This window comes from Cervus elaphus, chromosome 22, assembly GCF_910594005.1.
Source record: "Cervus elaphus chromosome 22, mCerEla1.1, whole genome shotgun sequence".
In the NCBI taxonomy this organism is placed as follows: Eukaryota; Metazoa; Chordata; class Mammalia; order Artiodactyla; family Cervidae; genus Cervus; species Cervus elaphus.
In genome coordinates, this window is record NC_057836.1 from 60,501,285 (window position 1) to 60,527,717 (window position 26,433).

A 26,433-nucleotide genomic window follows, 5' to 3' on the forward strand; every position below is an offset into this window, starting at 1 on the left:
ATATGGGATTTTCCAGAAGGTTATCCTCAGTGTGGGAAACCTTGTGTAAATTTCCAGTGTCCTGCTTGTTTTAAGATGAGAATCAGAAGTTTTTGCACTCCTGCTTGTCTTGCCTGCTTGTCTTCCTTAATATATGTTAAATCCTAGTTTATTTGCTAAAAAGCCATATATGATCAGGTTTTTCGGTTGTTTATGAGAGCAGGAATACCAGAAGTGAACGTTCTATAATATTTGAAGTAATGCAGCACAGTAAAAAATAGAGGGTTCTTTTCCTCTTTTATTTTCATTAGATTACTGGTTTTTATCAAAGGGTCTGTCTCAGGAACAGCCAGACGGAAGAGGGCCAGGCATGGGGGCAGGGCCCAGAGTGTACCACATGTTCTCCAACCTGGGAGCTCCTGGGGTTTCTAGTTTGCATTTTCTTAAAGTGTGTGTACTTTGCCTTGAGGCAATTATTTTTCGTTAGGATTACTGTATTTCTCAGTCTTTTCCAGACTCCTGAGCTGCTCACACTGTAGAGAGACGGTGGAGAGAGGAGAAGAAACACTCTCCCATGCCCCTGTCTCTCCTCAGTCTAAAGGAATTCGTGCTTGTGATGCCATGGGAAAGTGTATGGCCTAAGACCCTCTTTGAGCTTATATTCTTCTGGCCTTTGTTGGAGCAAAACAGTTCTATGTGCTGTCGATGTATGTTCAGTGAGGTCAGCACGTATGTTAAAATTTATAGATTACTTTCCAGTGTGTAAAGAACCTGTATTTTTTAAGTTGGGTGTTTGAGTAGGTGACCAATAAGTGGTTCGGGATGCTTCCAGAGACACGGGTGCTTGACCAGAAACTGGAACTTGGAGTTGTCATCTGTTAATCCTGGTGACTAAAGTACATGTAGAACTAGAAAATACTACATACTGTGCAGCTGGTAAATTTTTTTATCAGCTAAATATCTCACCTGGCCTAATTTGCTTTGTCCTTTTCTTTTGTAAATGGAGAGTCTTTGATTTGTACCTAATACAGAGTATCTGTTAGTATTAGTCAAATAGTAAAACTAAGTTTTTAAATATTATTTATAGGATTCATTTTGCTGGGTGGTTTAAATTATATATTTTGTTGGAAGTTATTTTAAAAAACAGAATGAAATTTTAACTCATTGTGTATATTGGTAATCCATCAGATAATTAGTGACTTATTTTTCTATGGTAGTTTTATCAGAATTCATCAGTTAGTTTTTTTTTTATTCTTAGTGCGAGAAAAGAGGAAGAGCAACCATTTAAACCATGTGAGTAAATAGTTGAAAAGTTAAGAAATCAATAGTTTGATTAATTAAAAGTATGTCTGCCATGATTCCTAAAAAGTATGATGGATCCAATACTGTTAGCATTTAACCTCTTATTTATAAAATTTCTGAATCTCTAGTTCCTAATTATCAAGTATATTCAGAAAGGTTTTTGACTTAGTAGTACCCTTTTTTTTTTAAGGGTCCTGACATTTAAGTTAAATTTCAATAATATGGTTATAGCATAAAGATCTACCTTAAATTCTTTTGCCTTAAATTTTTTATCTTAGTTTTTAACCAAAGTAATAAAAGTGTAATAGGTAATTTAATTTTTAGCACCGTCCATTGACTTCTTGGCACAACAGGTGAAAGCTTAACCTCCTCGTCCACCGTGATTTTATTTCCCTCCTTCTGGTCCCTTTACATGCATCAGTTTTTGTTAAATCGGAATCACTGTTTACTTTATTATGACTAAGCAAGTATTGTTCATTGCTGAGCCATATAGTTCTCTGTGCCACCTCCTTATACACCTTTCATTCTTTTTCTTCAATATTAATGAAATCTGAGCACTTCTACACTTCTCAGGATAATCCAGTTCTGCTTTTTCTAGCAAACATGATCTCACACAGCCCAACATAGTTGAGTAGCTCCCTGGCCAGTCTCCCTGTTTTCACATTCTTCATTTTTGTTCTGTGGAATTAATTTCCTGACTATATTCACTCTAACAGCTATTTTTTCCCCCAAATGTTGTAACATTTGTCACATGCCTATCAAAAATATTTACCATCCAGAAAACCACATCTGTTCCATTTCTTCTTGGAGACACTCTTCGCCAACCTTTTGTCTTCCTACCTCCTACATACTAATGATTCCTGGACTAGCTCTGTGCCTGTTTTCCTGGGATATCTATGTGAAGTCACCTGGGATCTCACATCACTGCTCTCTCGTGTTGGATCGCCTATGTCCTAGATTCTGTTTCCCTCTGTCCTGTTTTACTGGAGCACATTTTCCTGGAAAAAGGCACATGAGCAAAAATTTTATAAAGACCTAGCCTCTGTGAAACTCCTTCTATTTGATACAGTGTAGAATTCTAGGTCGAAACTAATTTTTGCAGTTTTAGAGACATTTCCCTCTTGTCTTCTCATTTACAGTGTTGCTCTTAAATCTATTGAATTTGATACATTGTATATTACCAAGTTAGTCTTTTCTCCATTCCTTCCTCCTGTGGAACTTTGTAGTACCCTCTGTCTTTGTGGGGTTTTGAAATTTCATAACATGGTTTGGTATAGACCTTGTCACGCTATTGGGGCATTTAAACATGCAGAACATCTTTTCTTCTAGTGAATTTTTTGTGTGCTGCTTTGGTATTTTCTATTTTTTTTCTTTTGGATTCCTGTTAGATGTTGAGAATTTTAGAGCAATATTTCTGTACAGATTTTTTTCCCCTTCTGTTTTCCATTTTGTCTTCTTGTCCTACTTCATGGAGGTTTCCTTGACTCTGCTCTAATCCTTCTATTGAATATATTGTTTTGTCTACCTTATTTTTTAGAGTTCTCTTCCATCCTTTCATTCTTTTTTTCACTGATGCAATTTCTCATCTTTCTGTAGATGTTGAAGATTTTTTTTTAAGTTTTTATTTGCTCCTGGATTTTTATCATTCCCATCAGTTCCTTCTCCCTGCTTTGATCTGTGACTTCTTGGAGGTTTCCCTCAAACATGTGATGGTCCCTCGCTGTCTGTTAAGATCTAATTGGAAGCATCACTTTGCTAACTGATAGACCTCACTGCACGGATTTGGCGACCACGTCTCTGAATTTTGAACCTGCCTTGGGTTCTGTAAGCCAGATTGGTTTTGTTGTTCCTGGCCCAGTCACTCTGTAGTTCCAAGGTTGTGCTTCCTCTGTTATGCCATGTCAGTTACTACTCCTTTATCTCATTTTTTCATCTTTCAAACATCAAAAATCATCTGCAGTTTATCCTGTCTTGGGTACAGCTTTTTTGACAAAATACTTTTAATTCTAATGAGATGATATCTCTGAAAGAAGGTGGGAAAAGAAGTAGATTTGTGGTTGGTCCACTCAAAGTTGGATTTATACTTTGAATGTAAATTCTCAGTTTAAAAGTTTTAATTCAGTATAGTTAATGATACTGACTCAGACAGTACTTTCTATTATACCTACAATTAGAATACTGCACATTTCTACTAAGGCCTTGATAAGAATCCTGTTCAGACTACTCATCCTGCCACATTGGCCATTAACATGCAGTAATGTGGATGGAGTAGTTTACACTCATGCACTTCTTGTTGTTTTGTTGCTAAGTCAGACATGACTCTTCTGCAACCCCAGGGACTGTATCCCACCAGGCTCCCCTGTTCATGGACTTTTCCAGGCAAGAATACTGGAGTGGGTTGCTATTTCCTTCTTCAGGGGATCTTCCTGATTGAGGGATCAAACCTGCGTCTCCTGCATTGGCAGGTGGATTCTTCACCCACTGAGCCACCAGGGAAGCCCCACGCTAATGCATAGAATATTACAAAATTTTAAGTTAAAGTCTTAATAATTATTAATAAACACATCTAAAGCTTGTGGAAAGGGGAAGAAAAAAGTGAATTTCAGCTTAATTTTTTTGATGGGTTAAACTCAGAGGCAGTAGGCAGGATGGGAAGATTCACTTGGGTGGAGGCAGAATTTCAACAGGTGCTTGACTTTTAATGATAAGTTTTGGGGGGGATTGTTACTTATTAGTCTTCCAGTATGATGATTTTCTAGTCTTTGCCATTAACACTGAAGTCTACTAAGTAAGCCTTTTCCCTTCTTGTAAAGATTGTAGAAGTCCATCTGTTCTGTCCTTAGCTCTGAATGAAGGTAAATACTCTTCTTCATTGAACATTAAACTATCAGTGAGTGGGTTCTGCTGTTTGATTTTTGTATTTGCATTTTATATCATTAATCTTTGTCAGTGTAGTTTATTGAGGTTTTGAGCCAGTGATGATAAGGCTTTAATCATAAAGGACAGTTACCTTAAATTTTAAAGTGAGATGAGGGGAAAGTAACCTGTTGGCAGCTAATACATCCAGGCTTTGCTCAGAGGCTTTAATTCTGCCATCCTTTAGTGAATAGTAGATGCCAAAAGTTTGAATTGCTTCAGGAGTAGGCCTGGAGAAGCGTTCACTATTTCTTTGGTAGGATCTAGCCAGTAGTCTGTAGGTTACTGATAGACTAAATGAGCGCCCGTAGTCTGTAGGGCTACGTCTGATTAAACTTCTTAAACGTTTCAGCACTAATATTTCCAAAGATAAACAGATAATTCATAATAAAGAAAAAAGTTTTAATAGAGAAAAACGGGATAAATGTTACCCAAAGCCAAAGCTCTACAAACTAGTCTATATTTTGGTGCATTTTCTTACTATTTTTATTCCCCTCATAGGTAGATTTTATAGTCAGAACTGACTTTTACTGTGTGTAATGTGTCATACTCTTAATAGTGGTGACCTTTTAAAAGATAACTTCATTTAGAATATAACTATTTGAATGAACAGTTTTCATGCTGTGTCTCTTTTGAGATTCTGAAATTACACATTAACCAGATGGCTTAAGGAATATATGAGTTTCAGTTGAAATCATTTCTAGCTTGAAGGAGAAATTCTCCCAAATAGTGGTACTTTTCAGGTATGTTATGTGTAGAACTTTTTGTTAATAAGGAGTAAGTGGCCTTGCCATAAAATACCTGAAACAAGCAAAACGGTGGCTTATACACCCATTTGGATAGTTCTTATTATTGGCTACTGGCAATGTTTATTTAAATGCTCTGTATTTAAAAAAAAACATTGACTAGACTTTCTCCTTGTTTCACCTTTGATGCGTTTGTGGAGGACATGGATAGAGTGTGACAGCGTGGTGAAAACTATTTTAATAGAAGGAAGGAAGGCTCATCTGAATTAGTAAACAAAACCCAAGAAAACCAAGTGTTAAAACTGTTTGTGTTCTGTGGTATTAAAGAATGCTATTACTCAGAGCTACTGACAGTGACTGGGATTTGATTATTGGCCTTTACTTAAAGGAAGAGAATTGTCCTCACATAGTTCAGGCTGTTTTAGTATTTGACTATGGCTGTGTTTTGGGCTCTTCACAAATAAATGGATACTTCTAAAGTGTTTTAAAGATAGCTTGTTCTCTAGAGGGTCTGACAAAGCTCTTTGTCACCTACCCAGCACCACTGCAGATAGTTTGAATGTGTATCATTAGCATGATTTACCTTCCAGTTGTAATCGATCTTAAATAATTGGTCAAATGCTTCTTGATTCCTAATTTGTCCCAGATTCTGTTCTCAGCAGCTGGAGGAGGAGCAGTAAGAATCTGTCACCTGGAGGAGCTTGTTTGCTTACTTAGGAGGGGGATACCAGGCAAGCAGTTGAGACCATGTAACAGGTGGTGAAACAGAGGTGTAAGTGTGCAGAAAGGTAGAAGTTTGGTGGTGTGGCTGCTGGCTGAGGTTTGCTGGAGGTCGATGGGGTCAAGCTTGCTGGGACAAGGAGGAGGAAGAAGCCACTGCAGGCAGAGAGCAGCATGTGCAAGGCAGCAGAGTGCCATGATGAGTGGCAGATAACATGTAGAGTAGAATTAATAAAACTGTGAGATGAGTGGAAAGTATTCTCTGAGGCTCTCCCTTGTGTAATATAATGGCAGTCTTACTTAACCGTGAAATTCTCAGAGCTGCTTTGTCTGTTTCTTGGCTGTGAGAGAATCTTAAAGCTATACCCTTTCATCCTCCAGATAAGGAAACTGAGGCTCAAAGAGATTTATGGCCTTCAGGTCACTAGTGATAGAGCAGCCCTGGCATGCCCAGCCTCTGATTCAAAAACGCTTGTTTCCTCACACTGTCTCCCAAACTAATACATTTATGATTGGCGTTCATTGACTGCAATGAAATGCTCTCACATCGATATTATATAAAGCATTGCATTTTATTGTAGTAAATGAATAGAAATAGAAATCTCCGCTGCATTTCATTGCTTAAGGAAGAAACACTGAAGTCTTACTAAAAGCTTTCTCATTACTATAAAGGCAATTTATAATAGGTGCTTTCCAGGTTCATTTGTGGGTCCTTTTTCAAGAGCAGCAGTTTATACCACATTTCTCAGATCTTGCCTGTGGAAGTGAGAGTACAGAGGTTTCCCATGGAGCTGCACGTGATGCCACACTCAGCAGTTCATGGAGTATAAGGAAAATCTTAATGCTTTATCGTTTGACATTTTAACCAAGGAAAAAACACACTTTTATAGGTTTAACTTACTGTGACATTTTCTTCTATCTCCCTTCCCCTTCAGGTATCTCCAAGGAAGCTTACTAAAAGGTATAGCTCATGCCCAACCATATTTCCAGATGACAGCACAGTCAGCGAGCCTAATCTTAGAACCACAATAAAATGGTGAGTACAACTAGGTTGCCAAGGCTGAGTGGCAGACCCCCTTCATGCTGAAAGCATCCTCGCCATACATTATTGCATTCGTTTGGTTTGTCCTTTTCAGTGATCAGGTTAAGAAACTGGTGTCAACTCTATGTTGGCTTCAGGGACCTCTCAATATGAGTCTTCAGTTTCCATGTTAATCATAGAGTACATGATAGAAGGGAAAGTCAGTTAGCAAGTGAGAAATCCCAGGAAAAATGTAAACCTCATTTGATTCATTTCTATTGTTAAGACAATGTTGAACATAATGAGAAACAGAGGTACCTGTTTATTGTATGTTTCTAGAAAAAAAATTATTTCTTTATGAGTTGGGAGAGTCCTACAACTATGTATACTAGTTTGGAAGCTACCATTAGAAGAAGGAACAGCTTGTCCCCTATTGGCACTGAAGTGAATCTGCAGTTAAATTTAACTGGACTTGGTCAGATTTATCCCACTGTGCATTTTTTTCCTGCAATATTTCTGTAGGAAATTTTACTTCTCCTTCCTCTCCCCCAAAGAGGGGGAAAATATATCAAAACCGTTTTAAGGGGCATACTCTCAAGCTTAATTTCTCCATAGATGAAATTTGTTCAACTGAGATTTTAACTTAATAGACACATTAAATTTTTGTTTTTGTTTTTTTTTTTTTAATTTTTGTTTATATATGTGTATCTCTAACACACTGTATCAATCAAAGCAGAGAACAAAAAAAGAGATGAAGTTTCAGAAACAAGGCTGTGGCCAGGCTTATACTTAAGAAGACACGAACAGTGTTACAATGACGAAAACTATTCCTCAACTTCTGGAAGCCCCTCATAGTCCACAATTGGAGATGCACAGTTCAAAACGCCCTAATCATGGGAATGTTCAAGTTTATTTAAGAGAGAGAATTAAAAACGAAACAGGATGCAGACCTTCCTGCCTCCCTTGGGGTTGTCCATGGAACATTAAATAATGTCTTCTTAGCATATGAATGTTGACTTTCCAGAACAGTTTGGGAAATGCTACTTGAAAATATTAGTATCCTAGTTTCATTCTTTTACAAGTGGTTGACCAGCTTTCCCAGCACCACTTGTTAAAGAGGTTGTCTTTTTTCCATTGTATATCCTTGCCTCCTTTGTCAAAGATAAGGTGTCCATAAGTTCATGGATTTATCTCTGGGCTTTCTATTCTGTTCCATTGATCTGTATTTCTGTCTTTGTGCCAGTACCATACTGTCTTGATGACTGTGGCTTTGTAGTAGAGTCTGAAGTCAGGCAGGTTGATTCCTCCAGTTCCATTCTTCTTTCTCAAGATTACTTTGGCTATTCGAGGTTTTTTGTATTTCCATACAAATTGCGAAATTCTTTGGTCTAGTTCTGTGACAAATACCGTTGGTAGCTTGATAGGGATTGCATTGAATCTATAGATTGCTTTGGGTAGAATAGCCATTTTGACAATATTGATTCTTCCAATCCAGGAACACGGTATGTTTCTCCATCTGTTTGTGTCCTCTTTGATTTCTTTCATCAGTGTTTTATAGTTTTCTATGTATAGGTCTTTTGTTTCTTTAGGTAGATATACTCCTAAGTATTTTATTCTTTTTGTTGCAATGGTGAATGGTATTGTTTCCTTAATTTCTCTTTCTGTTTTCTCATTGTTAGTATATAGGAATGCAAGGGATTTTCGTGTGTTAATTTTATATCCTGCAACTTTACTATATTCATTGATTAGCTCTAGTAATTTTCTGGTAGAGTCTTTAGGGTTTTCTATGTAGAGGATCATGTCATCTGCAAACAGCGAGAGTTTCACTTCTTCTTTTCCTATCTGGATTCTGAAACTAGAACACTTTCTAACACCATACACAAAAATAAACTCAAAATGGATTAAAGATCTAAATGTAAGACCAGAAACTATAAAACTCCTAGAGGAGAACATAGGCAAAACACTCTCCGACATAAATCACAGCAAGATCCTCTATGACCCACCTCCCAGAATATTGGAAATAAAAGCAAAAATAAACAAATGGGACCTAATGAAACTTAAAAGCTTTTGCACAACAAAGGAAACTATAAGTAAGGTGAAAAGACAGCCCTCAGATTGGGAGAAAATAATAGCAAATGAAGAAACAGACAAAGGATTAATCTCAAAAATATACAAGCAACTCTTGAAGCTCAATTCCAGAAAAATAAATGACCCAATCAAAAAATGGGCCAAAGAACTAAACAGACATTTCTCCAAAGAAGACATACAGATGGCTAACAAACACATGAAAAGATGCTCAACATCACTCATTATCAGAGAAATGCAAATCAAAACCACAATGAGGTACCATTACACGCCAGTCAGGATGGCTGCTATCCAAAAGTCTACAAGCAATAAATGCTGGAGAGGGTGTGGAGAAAAGGGAACCCTCTTACACTGTTGGTGGGAATGCAAACTAGTACAGCCGCTATGGAAAACAGTGTGGAGATTTCTTAAAAAACTGGAAATGGAACTGCCATATGACCCAGCAATCCCACTTCTGGGCATACACACTGAGGAAACCAGATCTGAAAGAGACACGTGCACCCCAATGTTCATCACAGCACTGTTTATAATAGCCAGGACATGGAAGCAACCTAGATGCCCATCAGCAGATGAATGGATAAGGAAGCTGTGGTACATATACACCATGGAATATTACTCAGCCGTTAAAAAGAATTCATTTGAATCAGTTCTAATGAGATGGATGAAACTGGAGCCCCTTATACAGAGTGAAGTGAGCCAGAAAGATAAAGACCATTACAGCATACTAACACATATATATGGAATTTAGAAATATGGTAACGACAACCCTATATGCAAAAACAGAAAAAGAGACACAGAAGTACAGAACAGACTTTTGAACTCTCTGGGAGAAGGTGAGGGTGGGATGTTTCGAAAGAACAGCATGTATATTATCTATGGTGAAACAGGTCACCAGCCCAGGTGGGATGCATGAGACAAAGTGCTCGGGCCTGGTGCACTGGGAAGACCCAGAGGAATCGGGTGGAGAGGGAGGTGGGAGGGGGGGATCGGGATGGGGAATACGTGTAAATCTATTGCTGATTCATATCAATGTATGACAAAACCCACTGAAAAAATAAATAAAATTTAAAAAAAATATATTAGTATCCTTATCATTAATTTTACTTTTCTGTCTTAAAAGTATAATTAGCTTATAAATTTAATTTAATTTTTAATGTGCAAGGCTTTTTATTTTTTAGCTATTTAAATGATCAGTAACTTCTAACTTTAATTAAAAACAACCAGTTCACAATCATAATAATGTAACTTTCTTATAATATTAGTTTCGGTCAAATCGTATTTCAACAAAAACTGAGCCCCATTGCTCTTTAAAGTCCTGAGTTTTGGCACTTCTCTCGTAATCACTGAATGTTTTTATTCAGCCAAGACTCTAAATCTGTGGGTTAAAAACTACTCTCACTGTGGCTAGACTCACAGCTTCTTTTGAATTCAAAAGAGCCTGATGTTCCAGTATATAATTCAGAAGTAGTTTTAAAGATTAACCTTGCTCAGACAAGTAGGTTTCATGCTTTTTATTCTCAACCTAGTCTTAGTGTTTGGAAATAAAGTAAATTTTTTTCTCATTAAGTTTTAAAAATGACCATTCACATTCATTATTGATGAAATAAAGGTTTACTGAGAAAATTAATAGGGCAAATTGGCTTTTAGGAATGATCTTGAAAAATACGATGGGATTAGTTTTCATTTGGGGTAGGTGAGCCTTATTAGAATCACTTGTGCAACTTTTTCAAGATGTATGTCTCTGAACACATACATGAATTCCACCTTTCCTCCCTGCCCTCAAGACACAGTCTGTGGGTCTATCTGCCTCTCTGTCCCTGTGTCTCTTTCTCTCACACACACACCCCTTTTGACAAGCTGAGGAATGATGTGTGAGGCATGATTTCATAGACAAAAGCATCCTGAGAGATTCTGATCTTAACCCTGACTCATTCATTCCTAGACTTGGCTGCACGTTGCAGTCACCTGGGGAGCTTTAAATACAATCCTGTTGCCCAGGTCGTACCTAATGCAGTTAAATCAGAACATTTTGAAGCAGAAGCCAGGCAGTGTTTAAAGCGTCCCGGGTAATCCAGTGTGCAGCTGACCTTGGGAACCACTCTCTGCTTTGAGGGTAGGAGAAAGAGAACTACTTCTGATAACTGGTGGGACGTTGAGTAAGTCAATTTTAAGCCTTGATTCTCTTATTTGTAAAATGGGTTAAGTATCATATTAGGTTCAGTTGCCCTTTTTATCGTGTAACTTTTAATTCTGTGACTTTAAAATCAATTTGAAGAAACTTTGAAGCACTATAGAAGTATCCATCTTTGATGCTAACAGTGTTACAGGCCTTTCTGCAAATGCTAAGATTCTATAGAGGAGTTACAAAATTCAGATTTGCCTTCTCTCTATTATTTTGAGTTTCATTTTAGATACTGAGAACAAAGGGAAGCAAATAACTTAACCAGAGAACCCCTTAATTGCCTAATACACAGCATCTGTGAATAACTTAGGGCTATAGTAGTGTAAAAACTATCTGAGGACTTGTACCTGTTGGTTAGTTAATACTTTATTTAAAATAATGTGGAAATACCTGTCATTAATAGTGTACTGTGTTGTATTGTGCTGCCTTATTAGCAGTGCTTATTTCAGGATAACTAGGCCTATCATCAATTTTGTGACTATAAAATTTTGCTATTAAATTTTCTAATAATTATGTGTGAAAGTGATTTTAAATCCATTTTATTTGATATGGAGCACTTGTATTACTTACTTTTAGAGAAATAATGGAAAATAGATGTGTTAGGGGGACTACCGAACGGAATCAACTGAAATGCAGTGCCTAACAAAAAGCCACACGCACAAAATCTGTATGGCTTAAATTTAACCATGTGGATAGATGATGTAACTTGTATGGGATGAAAGATTCTGTGCATAGAAGGACAAATGACCGGGGAAATATGTAAGAATTTATATATTATAATAATCAACCCAAACATGTCTTCTAAGAGCACATCTATATTTTGGGTCTCCTAATTTTGCTAAAAGCCAAAGAACCTAAAACATGGGGGATACCACCTATGGGTACTGCTCTGAATTAGGGGGTGTGGGGGCCACCGGGCATCTGGATGGTCTTACCTCTCTACCAACCCTTTAAAATGTCTTCAGGCCTAATGTGATAAAAACCAATTATTACAATATTTTTTTTTTCCTCCACAGGGTGAGCTTAGAAATATATAACCACATAAAAAACAGGTGAGCTCTTTTAAAACCTGTCTTGTTATTCCAGCTAATTAATTTACACAGTATCAAGTTTAGTGTTAATAACAATGGACAGTATTAGAGTAAGCTTTTACTGTTAGGAGTCCTTTCATTACAGTATTGAAGTGAATCATTTATTTTTATTTTGGGACTCTTAATTCTTTAAGTTTTATGTGGTTTACATGGATATTTACTGTATTAGAAATTGAAATTTAAAATTTAAAAAATTAAATCCACTGTATGTGAAAACAGGCTTTCCTCAGCACTGCTGAAGTTCTGAGCCGGATGAGGCTTTGGCGTGGGGTGCCACCCTGTGTGCCGCAGAGTGTTTAGCAGCACCCCGGCCTCTGCTCTGTAGGTGCAAGTAAGGTGTTCTGCTTCTCTCCACATTAGGACAGGAACACTGTCTCCTGAGGGATGAGATCACCATCTGACTGGGGACCCCAGTGTTTAACATAAGTCATTTTTTTAATGAAAAATAACCATTTTCCACAACAAAATAGTGGAGAGGATAGTATCTCATTAATAGGAGACAGTTGATTCTCATGTCAACATTGTCTTCAGTCATTTGCTTTGAAGAAGCAATATGAAGATCCAGCTACATGCAGACATATAGTTGGGAAAAGGTGAATTTTTAAAGCCTTGAGATAATTGGACATATTCTTTGATACTGTCCCCAAAATCCACATGTGCCAGTTTATTAAATTAGTTAAGATGGAGTTCCAAGTCATTATCAGTGAACTTGAGGTAGATACTATGTTAAATTAATGCCCATTGATCTGTCATGCATACTGAGTGGATCTTTTTATCTGTACATGATTTTATATTATACATTGTCATTTGCAAAGTATTGGTTCACATGTCTTCAGACAGTGTCAAAAACTCACTCTTGTTAGTATCACTACCAGTCTTATCAGGAAAGTCTTTAAGTATTGATAAATCAAGCTCACCATAAATAACACACTGGAAGGTACAAATTTTCCAAAAATCCTAATATTTTTAGCTTGATGGTTTGAATTTTATCATTGGCAACAAATAGTTTAGAGTTTTCTTTGAAGTGACAGGCTCACTTTGTTCATTTTTGAAAAAATGACTGTCAATTGGCGTTTCATGAAAAAAGTGGTTTAAATATGATGTTCTAGGGGGAAGAAAGTGACTTGGTTACCAGTAAGTTACAAATGCTCTTCCTTAGCACAGCCATATTTCAGTCCATACAAGCGCTTAATGCATACTTTCCGCTTACTCAGAATATGAAGAAGAAGAGTAAAGGTTTAAGAACACTTAATTTTTACTCTTTCATCATGGATGTTCTTAAGTGAAGCAGATTTTTTACATTCATTTGGCCAGGAATAAGTGAATGACTTCTAATTTAGTTTCATACCACTGCCTTGATTCACACTCAGAAATGAGCAATTTTACCCACTTTTGCTTTTATACAATCATAGTTAAGTGTCAAACAGGGTAAAGGCAGGTGATGTCTTGGTATTCTTATAAAACACGTTTTGACCTCTTGGACTTACAGGATTTCTGAAGAGGGGCCAGGGGAGATTCCTATAGAGGCCTATAGACCACATTTGCAGAACTACTGTTTAAATGGGCACAGTGTAGTAGTGTGGTGGAATTTAAAAGAAAAAGCCTGGTCTCTCTTAAAAGACAATTAAAATTTTTAACTCAAACTATTTAAAAGAGACAAGAAGAAATAAACAATAAGAATATAATATGAAGAACAAAAGCGGGGTGGAGACAAGAAAAAATCATGAATCTCATATTTACATTCATTGAAGTTAGAAGACTTTATTGCCTACTACTACCACTTTATAAAATGTTCTTGTATATTCCATTGTGAGGTTAGTGAAGTGGAAATGTATTGGTCTACGAACATTGCCTGTTAGAAGGGGTCTGTGTGGGTAAAGGCAGCTCTGGCTGGTTATAGAAGAGATTTCATGCAACTTGGTGTGCTGAGTATAAAATAGGTCAGAAAACCTTTCTAAGGGCAGAATCCAGGAGAATATGTAAAACTGTTTGCTTTATTAAGGTTAAGCTTCCTCTACTCCTCTCTCTACTTTTAGCAGATATTTTACTAAGCTAGTAACTCCTGAATTAATTTTTAAAATACACATTCTTATTTTATAGAGATTCTAATAGGTCCTTGGACATTTTTGATGAGAGATCACATCCACTCACAGTAAGTGTCACTTTTATTGAAGGTGTATTTTTCTCTTATTACAGTTGTGTTTATTTCATGCTGATTTGCTTTGAAATTAATTACTAGAAGAAAATTATTGCCTCCAGCTCAAAGCCAAGATTGTCTTCCTTTAAGTCTTCTTCCCCCACCCCATATTATGTCAAGTAATTTTACCAAAAGCATGTTGTGTCAGGGGTGTGACTGATAAGAACCAAGTTACGCTTTGTATGACGAATGAGCAGGTAAGTAAACATACACAAGCAACAGAAAATGTAGGTTTTTAAAGGATGATTTTCCATAGCGTCACACAATATAAACATTTCCTAACACATATGTAAGACCTCTAAGGAGAAAATTTAAAAACTGTTTAAATTTTAAACTAATTAAAATGACAGGGTTTAAAAACTCACTTCTTCAGGTGCTCAGTAGACACATGTGACTGGTGACCGCTGTGTAAGAGAGCACACTCTTAGAGCCTCTGGTTACAGGACACTGGAAAGGTGTTTTCATAGTTGACTGCAGAAAAGTCTGATGACGTACAATGATCAGCAAGACTTTGAGCCTAAAAATAGTTTGCATTTGGTTAGAATTCTTTGGGGAAGAAGGTGAAAATACATTTTCTGAGGTTGTGCTTGCATTTTTCTTTAATGAATGGTAGTGAGTATTGAATCACTATGGTACTTTAGGATCCAATTGTTTATATTTAAAAGACTACAAGATATGTCACCTAGTCAAAATTATTTTAAGTAGCACGTGGGCCCACGTGTGAAGATTGCTATCTTGAGGGTACTTTTAAGTATTTTTCTTCAGTGGATACTTAACACTGTGTTTTTTCTTCTTTCAGCGAGAAAGGGTTCCGGAGGAGTACTTTCAGCATGATCCTGAACCCAAATACATCTACAGATTTGTGTATGCTCTCTTCAGTGCCGCCCAGCTGGCTACTATTAAATGTGCAATAGTGACTTTGGTAATATATTTTTCTCTTAATAGAAGCATCTCTAGAAATTTTTTTCTTGTACAGAAGGTATGGGCCTGTTTTTCAAATGAAAGTAGGTTCCTGAAATGATCATCAGAACTTTATTAAAGAGAAATGTATCAAAAGGAATGAAAACATACAGATTTGAGCTTTAGTAATCATCATGATTTAAAATGTTGCCACTGCTTTTCTCATCACAAAACAATTGATGTTAAAGGCAGCAGGAGAGACTTCTGGTTTCTCCTTCCACACCTCAGGATGCATGCACACACAGGGCACACAGGCGCACACCGGCAAAGTGTGCTGGGTGGTAGGATGGAGGCGATCACTGAACTTCCTGGCCCACGGCAGGTGTAGATTCAGTGTGTTTCTGAGTCTCAGGCTGTGTTGCCTAGGCAGTGTGATGTGTGTCTTGATTGAGACTGACTGCCTTCACCTCCCTGACCTTGGACGACAGTGTTAACCATCTCTACTGTCCCCTGGTGCCGGCGTGTGAAGGTACCCAGGACTGGGGTGTCAGCAGTGCTTGGAAAGGCTTTACTCAGGTTAGCCCGCCGAGCTCCAGCTATGTGAGGACCTTTCTGTCATCCATACTGAATTCCTGTGGTAAGATTTCATCATTTGACTAATACATCATATTCAGCTGAGAGGTCGTTGGGATTGCCTAACTCCTCCCTATAGCAAACCCATAGGGGAAGGTCAGCTGCATGGTCTGGAGGGAGGGCCTGCGTCCACCGCTGCCCGCGCCCCTGCAGGCAGAGTGTAGGAGAGGAGGCTTCCCCTCAGTGGGCCCGGGTCAGACGCAGGCCTTTTCTTGGAGCTGCGAGCCAGGTACAGGGCTCAGTTGGCATGTGCTTGAGAGAGGCGGGAGTGGCGCTGGCACGTGGAGAGCTGGGAAATGCAGGCAGGAGAGGGTGTGTGGGTTGGAAGAGGGGCATTTCTTTGTAGACAAGTTAAGCCCGATGGACCTGTGAGACAGCAGAGTGACAGTGTCTAGCAGTCATTTGACTGTATGGGATTGGAGCCCGAAGCTGAGCAAGAGGCAGGGAATTACGTGTAGCTGTTCAAATGCAGAGAAAGTACGTTAAATAAAAGTTGAGGAGAAGATAGATCTGTGGGGACTGTCAGCACTCACAGGACACATCCCCAGAGGAGTGGCCGGAGTGGTAGGAAACCCAGGACAGAATCAGAAGAGCTGCCAGGAGAGCTTGAAGAAGGAGAGCATGGTGCACGTGCTGAGTGCTGCCAAGGAACTCCTTAGGGCATACATGGGCACCAGATGCCTGCCCGTGTCACGGTTCTAAGTGCTGGGCATAGAGGAGAGTTCTTGCCTTTCTGAGGTAAGTATAGCAGACATAAGGGTTTTGTTTTTCTCTAGTTTTTATGGAGTATGGTTCATTTACAGTGTGTGTAAGTATCGGGTGTACCACAGAGTGTAAGACTTTTTAAAATGAGTATTTTTAAAAAGATGACTGTTTGAAGTAGTAGTGAAAGCTAGAAAGAGAAAGCAAGGTAAAGGGATGGAGAGATTCGAGGGGCTTCCCTGGTGGCTCAGACAGGAAGCAGTCTGCCTGCAGTGCAGGAGACTTGGGTTCCATCCCTGGTTTGGGAAGATCCCCTGGAGAAGGGAGTGGCAACCCACTGCAGTATTCTTGCCTGGAGAATTCCCCATGGACAGAGGAGCCAGACGGGTCCATGGGGTCACAGAGTCAGACACGACTGAGCGACTTAACACATGCACGCTAGAAAGACCAGGAAGAGCCTCTTTACAGAGGTGAGATCTGAACCAGGACCTGGCTGGACTGAGGAAGATGAGGGGCCTGAGAGCACAGGCAGGGGGCAGAGCACGAGGCGCAGACAGGAGCGGGTTCTGTGCTGAGGGGTCAGCAGGGTGCCGCTGTGATCAGAGTAGGGAATGAGGGAAGGCACAGACAATGAGGGCACAGAAGGACGATGGCATCTCACCCAGGGCCTCGTGACTAGCAGGCCACAGAAGTGACCTGTTTGATGGGAGAGCCCTGGCAGATGTTGAGCAGGCCCGTGAAGTGCACTTAATCTGAGAGGCTCTCCTGGCTGCTCTGGGGAGAACAGACTGTGGTTGGCTTTCAGTGGAAGCAGAGAAGTTAGGAGGCAATGGCAGTGATAGAAGCCAGAAGTGACGGACAGAAGAGCAGAGCCGGCAGGTGACCAGTGAAAGTGGAGATAAGAATTCCCAACAGATGGTAGTGAGATAACTCAAGTGGAGGTCTTTGGTCCCGGCAGCCAGGCGTGTGGCAGTGTCTCTCAGCTCTGAGGGCAGGCCTGGGGAGTGGGGCGCTGTGATGAAGAGTGCTGGCTGTTTGTCATGAAGGCAGCAGTGACCATGCCTCAGTAGTTTCAGGGGGGCAGTGGCGGCCAGGGGCAGACTAGATGGGCTAAGGAGAGGATGGGTCATGAGGAGCCAGTGTCAGAACATTTCCTGAAGGAAGTGTTCTAAGGGGTGGTGACGGATGGGCTGAGAACATGTAAGAAAACATTGGAGAAAATCTCTGACAGAGAGGGGGTTGTTCAAGAAGAGATGAATTGTGGGAACAGTGTTCTGCAGAAATGAGAGGTGGGACTGACTTCATTCATAGAAGAGTTAGCTTCAGGGAAAAGAAAGAAGTGTAACTTCCACTGAGACAGGAGGGCAAGTGGTGTAAATGAGACCAGGTTTGCCTTTATAAAGTGAAGCTGAGAGGAAGCTGAGGGACTGCCCCTAAGGCTGAACTGCCTCTGTCAGTGCCATAATACAGCAGAGGGGCGGACCCTGCGGGAGACTCGTTCTTGGAGAGTACTGGCGCGTGTGGAGTTCTCTGGGGAGTGGGGTGCAGAAGTTCACTAAGAGTATATAATCTCAGTAACCGTGTTTGAAACACAATTGAGTTTGGAGAGCTTTGGCAGATCGGAGCTGTCAGTCTGATAACGGGACATTTTTCTTTTTGTCAAATGGCATATATTTTCTTCTGCAGAGGTAACACCATCACAACTTATGTCTTTAGTCTTTACTCAGCTGTTAACTTGGTCTGGTTCTTTATAGAATAGCCATTTGACACATATAAAAGAAGCCATGAAGTCATCTCACAAACTACCTGGCAGATTTAGAGGAGCCCCAGGGATTCAGACATCGGCAGCTCTTAACCACCTTAGAACCAAACAAATTGACTAAGTTGCAGAATATGTAAGACCAGTGAGTTATGAAATAATGGAGATGTGAAAAATCGGGGTGTGAACAAAGAGCTCTTTGTGCGTGAATCTTCCCTGAAGAGGCCCTGAGTGTAAAGCACAGCTGCTCCGTGCTGCCTGCCCTGTGGGGCGCAGCAAGGAGGCTCCTTGACCTGGGAGGCTCCTTGACCACCAGTTATTATCTTCAAGTTCACCCTCTGAAGAGAAGATAAAGAAATGCTCAGTCTTACCAGAGTTTTACATACTCAAGCTTTATGTAAAATTGCCACGTACCCACCACCAGTATGGTAGGTACATTGCACACGGTAGGCACTCAAGCATTTACTGAACGGTTGAATCAATGCTGGGCCATACGTGCTGCCTTTTACAAGTGGGAAGGTAATAACACAATGCCTGTCTTTAGAATGCTGAGATGTCCTTTCATTCCTGCGACCAAAATTGGGTTGGAAATTCACATGGGCAGAGTAGAAATACCAGACTGACAGAAATATTTGCCTTACAACTGTGACCTGGCCTTTGGCCTTGGCTGGCCAAGCAAAAGTCTCTGTAGAACCAAAGAATAAAAGATATGTTAAAAACAGATGAAACCTATCATTCCTAACAATTCTATGACAGCTTTTAAACTGAACTAAAATCAAAGGTCAGTCCTCTACTTTTGCAGGTTTACTTAGAAAGGCTTTTAACTTATGCTGAGATCGACCTTTGCCCCACTAACTGGAAAAGAATTGTTTTGGGAGCCATTCTTCTTGCCTCCAAGGTTTGGGACGATAAGGCTATTTCGGACTACTGCCAGATCCTAAAGGACATTACACTTGAGGACATGTGAGTTTGTAAGGTTACGGTGAACTGTCTAACCATTTTCCAATACCTTATTTGCTCCCATAAAGTTTACAGCTTAAGAAATGTTACATTTTAAGAAATGTTACATTGTGCAGAGAGCTGAATTAGGTATAAATATAAAATTAGACTTCTTTCTGTCTAGCTGTAGTATAACCATTTGTATTTCCCATCATTAATTAGTTAAATCTTGGTGTGTTACTGTTGTAATATTCTGCTTGATAAATTGAAATTACTTTTCTGGTGGTTTTTGCCATTTTACAAGCTCACTACCAGAACAACATGATGCAGTAAATAACTTCACGTCTTTCTTAAAGCTGTCTACCAGGTCCAGTCTGTTTTTAAGAGACACATGTCTGGCCTTGGAAGTTAAGTGGTCACTGCTGAGATCTTAGCACCTCCAGACTACTGAGGTTATAACTTCAACTTGAGTCACACACTGTATGTTTGTTTTTGCAGGTCTTTTCTTTTGTAATCTGAGGTTGTCTCTAAGGTTCTGTTGTTACGGAAACCATGATGTACAGATGACCAAATAGAAAGGTTTCAGATCTCTGTGTTCTGTCTCCTCCACTGTCAGGAGTGTTCCCCATGTTTAGAAGTAGGTCTGCTGAGTTAGGAAACTCCTTTGTCTCAGATAGCCCAGGAAGTGTCAGTGGGGCCTCACCCGGGGCACTCAGCAACCACAGTGGTACTTGGTGGGGCCTCGAGTTAACTTGGGGGGTTCCTCACAGATGGCATGCTCCCATGGGCGTGAAACATCAGGCTTGCTGTCTGGCTGCAGGGAAGGGCCTCGAGGGTGGGAGGCAGCAGGAACCAGAGAGGTATTTGCAGCAGACTCTAGAAGTGCTCACTTGACAGGAAAAATGTCCTTGTGGGTGGCATTTAGGAAAACGTAAAGGGGCACCTCTTTATTATAGTGAACAGCAGAGGACGATCAAGGTCATGGCAGGCAGTGGCAAGAGTTTGTTCCCTTTGCCCCTGACTCTTAATTCAGATTTACCAAAGTGCATATTTACAACTGAAGCAAAGAAGCTTGTGACTAAGAGAAGGGACCAGTGATTGTTGGTAGCTGTCAAAGTGGCTTTTGGTGAAAATGTCCACTTTGATGATAGAAAGTGTCATGGTGATATTGCTGGTAGCCACCTTAGTGTTACGGCAGATAATTCGAGATAAGTAGAAGTACTTTTGGAATTTGTAGAAACTAAGGTGACGTTGAGCACCACTATCATCCATCTTTAAACTGGTTCCTTGAAGGAAGGAAAATGTGTAATCATAAACACCAGGTCTGCCATGATGGCAGCTGAAATTTTCTCAGAACCTGCAGCTAAGCTGACGGGGGCTCTGGGTCCAGTTACAGCATCAGAGAACATGCAGGGAAGTGTGTGGATGTTCATAGATGTGAGCCCAATAGCACTGATGGCAGTGTCTAGCTACAGGAAGAAGCTAATTGTAAACAGCCCTTTTCTGTGTACAACAGAATCACCAGGAGCTATGTTCGTAATAGGTTGCTTTTGTTTATGATCTTTGGAAACTGGAAAGCATTACAGCCAAGTGTTCAAGTCACATTTGTCTCATCCCCCTGCTGTTGGCTGCTATTTGTAATGGTCTCATTTTGAGTCTAAATTGAAAAATTGGCATCTATCAGCTTTTCCTTAAAAGTTTTCTAACATTCATGTATCTTGTTTGAATATATTGAGCAGCTGCTGTTCAGAAAATTTGCTGCACCTATAAATGGCATGCTCTTCAGTCATCTAGTCATTTAAAAAAAAAAAAAACGCAGAAGCGTATTCTGTAGTTCTAATGCCTTTTTCTTCAGTAAGTAAAGCTCTGTTAATAGACATGTTAATCCTATGAAGTACTGTATTTCCACACAATTAAAATGTATTAGTGGAAGAGAATATAAAAGGGATAGTGAAGTGCATTTATTCCCATAATAAATTAAGTCCTCATTAGCTGATTATCAAAACATTATCTGTTTTACATTTCTATAGACTTATGGCCATATGAACAGGAAATTAATTTTGGAGGTAGGTTCAGTTAGGTTTAAAGTTCAGCAAATGAGAAACCTCATTTCTGCTCACACTCTGCTCTCCATGCAGGAGAACATCAAACATTTGATGACTTACCAGTGGATAAAATATTAACACTTTAAAACCAGGAAACAAATATTTTGAAAAATAAGTCACTTTCATTTGTCTGGGTATTTATCATTTGTATATAATTAACTCTTTAAAGTGATTGCTGTGAAAGTGGTAAGACTTACTCTGATTTTATTTACTTAAACATTAGACAAGCTAATGACTGTGTATGGTCCCACAGGAAAGACCTGCTCCCAGGACCCTACTTTCCCACTTCATTGAATTCGCCCCCTGCGTGCCTATGCACCTTCTGTCCTAGTCAGGGCCGGCGGACAGAGCGCAGGGGGAACTGCTCCATCGGGGTCATTGCTCAGGTGCATTTAGTCTAGCCAAGACGTCTCCCCTTAATCCTACTGCCTCCCATAGCTTGAAAAGTGTATCCCATCCTGTCCCAGGAACACCTTCTGGTCCTACTGGGATTAAGAGGAACAGAAACTTGCATTCTGCCCTTTGCCACAGTCCCCTGCACTGGAGCGGGGGGAGGGGATTCCCTTTCGCATCGCGTGTAGCTTATTTATTTATTTATCTGAGATGAATCCTTGTTGCCTCAAGAGTCTTCTCCCCTCAGAGATAATAGCAGTGGCTCTCCATGGCCCCATTTGTTGCCGTGGTGATGTGCCTACTCCTTTTGTTGGCGTGTCTCTACTTCAATAAGCCCCTTCCTGTTATCTGTGGGAATGTCTGCAAGTTCTCCAGAGCTAGTAAACAGCACACATCATTCCTGTCATCTGATGACTGTAGCGGGGCCGTGTGAGCGAGCGTGGAGCATGAATGCGCAGCTGCACTGATGGAACTCTGAGGAATGAGCCCCCGAGTCAGCAGCATGGGTGCATAAGAGGGCCGTAACCTCCCCCCCTTGTCCCAAACTCCAAGTGCCAGGACGCAGGAAGAACCACCAAGAGCTGTCCCTTGTTTGAACATGAGTGTATTAATCCAGCTGGGGAGCCGTTATTTGTTTCCAAGCTGTATTTAGAGCTGTTGTGGCACAGAATGGGGTTTCTGAAGATAGCCCAGTTGACTAAAATTGTCCTATGTTGGTTTTGTCTTCTCCTCCCCCAGGAATGAGGCGGAACTGCACTTTGTGGAGCTCCTCCAGTTTCATCTTAAGGTTTCCACCAGTGTTTATGCCAGATACTACTTTGACCTTTTCTCCTTAGCAGATGACGACAACCTGAGTTTTCCAATTGCTCCTTTTAGCACAGAAAGAGCACAGAGCCTAGAGGTAAGACTGGGGATTCACTAACTGGGTTTTCTGTCAGCCACCAAAGCCAGCGTCTGTGGCTGACTTACACTCTGCAGTGACTGACAGTTTGCAGAGCTTATTAACCCATTGGCATCTTATTCCCTGTGTCTTTTATGGGTTAGACAGAGATATCACATTATTTTTTTTAAAAAAATTACAGATATCTTTTATGTAACCATAATTCAGAATATTTTAAATCAGATTTAATTGTTCTTAATGGTTTTCCATTTGAACCTCCACACTTACATATAACCATACAGGAATAATTCTTATAATTGTGTCCCTAATCATATGTACATTGATAATTACTTACCATTCTTAACTGCCTGAGCTTGTAGTGTGTGTTTGTGTATCACAGTTCAGCCCCATGAGTTTATTAGACCAGAAGCATCAGGGGCTAACCTGTGAGACCTATACTTGGAAATTAGAATGTGGGTTCAGAAACTGGATGTAGAAAGTAGGTGGGTTTTTAATGGAAGTGGTAACATACATGGGATGAAGGAATTTGTAGTAGTGATTTGAAGAGTAATTTGAAGTAGTTTGTGATTTCTGGTGGGTATACAGCAAAATTTACAACTGAAATGAGTACATATAAAGTTGACACTTTTTCTGGTACCTTGGTACTTTAGAAATAAGACATTTTTCTACAATAATTTACATGCATGTGAAATAGCACCTTGTAGTGCTTCATCACTAGACCTTTCTTGCCTTCAACACACACCTACCCTCATTAAAATGTTCGTAGTGTAGTAAATAATGAAGACTGAATAGAAGTTGAATAGCTGGGTAAACACTGATTTTGCTCAGGTGTGTTCATTATGCTTAAGGACCTAGTATGTAGGTAACATCATATTGCTGTTAGATGGGGCCTATTTTGGGAACCCAGTTTTTAAATATGTTCCTCCCTGCCCCAGCAATCTCATCATAGCCCTTGAAGAATATTATCTTAGGGAATCAGCAGTGTAGATATGAGCTATCCAAAGTAGCAGCAACTGTCAACCTAAATGAATGCAGATGTGTGGCTTATCAATGCTGCTTTCTTTAAGGTTGGAACTTTTTTCCCCCAATTATACTTATGTTCTATCTGATTGACTTTCTTAGGCCATCTCCAGACTGTGTGAAGACAAATACAAAGTGGGCAGAGTTGCTGTGAGAAGGTCTTTCAGCGCTGATCATTTCATTGGTATTCAGCGCTCCAATGCCATCCTCTCATGAACAGAGAGAGGTGAGGGGTTGTAACATCATGAACCCCTCGTAACAAGGACTGGAGAAATACCACCTCTCCTGCTCAGAAACCAGCAAAGTTAGTATTTCACCCAGAAGAAAGACACTGAATTCAAGAGACTTGCAGACAGCAAAGGTTATGGTCATAGGAAAAAACTGGACCTTGTCAAGACAACACACTCTTCTGTCCTTTTTAATGTAAACAGAGTTACAAAAACCACTCCAAAGCTAAAAGCTCCCAACCCACCCACAGATATTTGCTTACTGTGTAGGCCGATAACTGTGAACTATGTGAGGTTTTTTTAATAGTTTAAATTTTTAGACTTTAAAGACACTAACTGTATAACTTTTACTTTTTCCTATTTTTCTCACCCATATTGCTGCATATTCCTTTAGAATCAGTGCAGTATTGCCGTTCAAACACGGGACTCCTGACAACTCATATAGCCACTTAGGAACAGACTGCTGTAGCACTGTTAGGTTTTGAAGGATTCTTCCTCCCTATTTCATTGAAGCTGCTAGTCATTTTTGGCAATCAGTTTAAACCAAAAAGCTGCTGAATAACACTTGTCATTCAGTTTTTTTGCAAGCACTACTTATTAGCATATTAGCATGTTTGGGATCATAAGCAGAGAAAGTATGTTGTTACCTGCTTCTATTGGGTCCCTGCTGCGTTTCTTGTTAACTCTAATGGTGCTTCTCATTTTCTGATGATTTTCCTCTTTGTTAAATACTTGTATTAAAGGATATTTTCATAATTGCAGCCAACCTGTTAGTCCAGGAATAAGCAGATAGTGAAATAGAAGGTGTCCCAAAAGTCTTGGTGCAATTTTAAGCTTTAATACAGTGTGCTTGGACACTCCAGGACACTGCCGTGGAAGTATAAATGCTACAGACGCAAAATGTGACTTGAAAGTTTACTTGAATTTCTTCTAAACTCATTTGGTTTTGTAAATCTTAGATGTTAAGCTTTTAATTTGAATTTTTTGTTTCAGTCCCTCTTGAAGATGGCAAACAATAGGCTAAAACAAAAGATTAAAATTAAGAGCTTAATGTTTAAAATTTACAAAACTAAATGAGTTTAGAAGAAATTCAAGTAAACTCTCAGGTGATGTTTTGTAAGTTTGTAGCATTTATATTTCTACAAGTATCAAAGCTTCAAATTGCACAAAGACTTCAGGAGGATATCTTGTATCTTTATAGACCTGGCCTCCTCTTTTTAAAATAGTCCTTTGCCTGGCTGGGCTGTTGATCTGCTTGAGCCCGGAAGTTTCTTTTTTATAGGTTTGGTAAAGGAATTACGAACAATAGCATTAGTTATCGATAATAAACTGAAAGGAACTGGACCCTAGTAGTAGTGACAGGGAAGTAAGCGACATGAAACAGCTTTTCTGTTCTGCGTGTTAACCTGGCTGTAGGTGTGTCAGTTCAAGTTGTTACTTGAGGAAAGATAAATCTTAGGAACCCTTACCTCAGGCTTTTTAAAACACAGGGTACCACTTAGCCACCAGGAAGCCCATTAAAAGACAGGGAGGTCCAGTAATCAGTCTTTTAGGAAATTGGTAATGATGTCACCTAAATGTGAAACATTAAAAAAAAAAAGTGTTCTCAACTATGTAAAATCTTTCTCCTACCTTCTCAAACATAATCCTAGGAATTTTGCCTGTAAACAAAGCATTTCTGGGCTATAAATACTTTCTCTCTTTATAGCAAGGCTTCACATTATATTGAGTGCCACAGGTTCCATCATTTTTAAAGGACAGAGACATAAACGATAAATAATGGATATAAAATATTACAGTCTACGACCTCAAAAAATGTTGTTTATGGAGCTTGGAGATTCAAGTATCGATTGCAGTTTTATTTTGAAAAGGATGCTACAACTTGTGTGGTTTTTCTTCCTCATGTTTATATTAAAAGAAAAGAATAAAAGTATTTTAATTAAAATACGTGGCTGTTGTGCACCTTCTCACTGCTCACGTAACATCACGGCTCTGCTTAGCGCAAATGTTCTCAATCCGCTCTGATAGGCAGGCCTGAAAGCATTTTCCGACTACCCATTCAAAAGTTTCTTTGACCGTTGCCTTTAGTTAAGAGGCATTTATTTCTTCGGCTTATGTTCTTTTCAACCAGAAGATAATTTAGTACACTTAAAATCACTGGCTGTGGTGCTCAGTGGCATAGTGCATTAGATGGCACTTTGGAATTGTGTGTTATTGTACCAACAGGGGAAAAAAGCACATTGGAAGATAAAAGGTAAAACACAGAAAGGAGTTACAGAAATACTGTTGAATCAGAACATGAGTTACTTGAGGATTTCAAGCCACTGAACAGGAAAGAAAATGGAATAAGAGGAAGTAGAACTGCGGTTGTTGTAAAGAGGGTGATGTTAAACAAGCCATGTGATGTACCAGACCACCATCAGGTTTCTCTAAGACCCTAGTCACTGCACTCGCGCAATATTCCATCACTCCTGATAGTATTGTTGTGTCTTCATCCACCTTAATTCACTACCTAAGGTCAGATCTTTTAACTTTGTTCTTGGTAAGTTGTTGATTAGGAGAAATAATCTGAATTAGTGCAGAAGGAGAGAAAAACTATGACAAATCACTAAGAT

General features: G+C 39.5%; 1 protein-coding gene across 16 annotated transcripts in view; it reads left to right on the top strand.

Annotated features, from left to right (window-relative positions):
* LOC122680161 (cyclin-Y-like protein 1) overlaps positions 1-25,765 on the top strand; it is a 256,180-nt gene extending 230,415 nt beyond the window's left edge. For 15 of the 16 annotated variants that reach the window (XM_043881201.1, XM_043881202.1, XM_043881205.1 and 12 more), the window contains 8 exons: positions 1,238-1,272; positions 6,599-6,699; positions 11,968-12,003; positions 14,143-14,194; positions 15,039-15,161; positions 19,036-19,196; positions 22,409-22,571; positions 23,694-25,765. In XM_043881201.1, the coding sequence (XP_043737136.1) occupies positions 1,238-1,272; positions 6,599-6,699; positions 11,968-12,003; positions 14,143-14,194; positions 15,039-15,161; positions 19,036-19,196; positions 22,409-22,571; positions 23,694-23,807 (785 nt within the window). In that variant the 3' untranslated portion in view covers positions 23,808-25,765. Of the gene's footprint in view, positions 1-1,237; positions 1,273-6,598; positions 6,700-11,967; positions 12,004-14,142; positions 14,195-15,038; positions 15,162-19,035; positions 19,197-22,408; positions 22,572-23,693 lie in introns of those variants that run through there. The other variant, XM_043881212.1, reaches the window with a different exon arrangement.
* Positions 25,766-26,433: the final 668 nt, after the last annotated feature.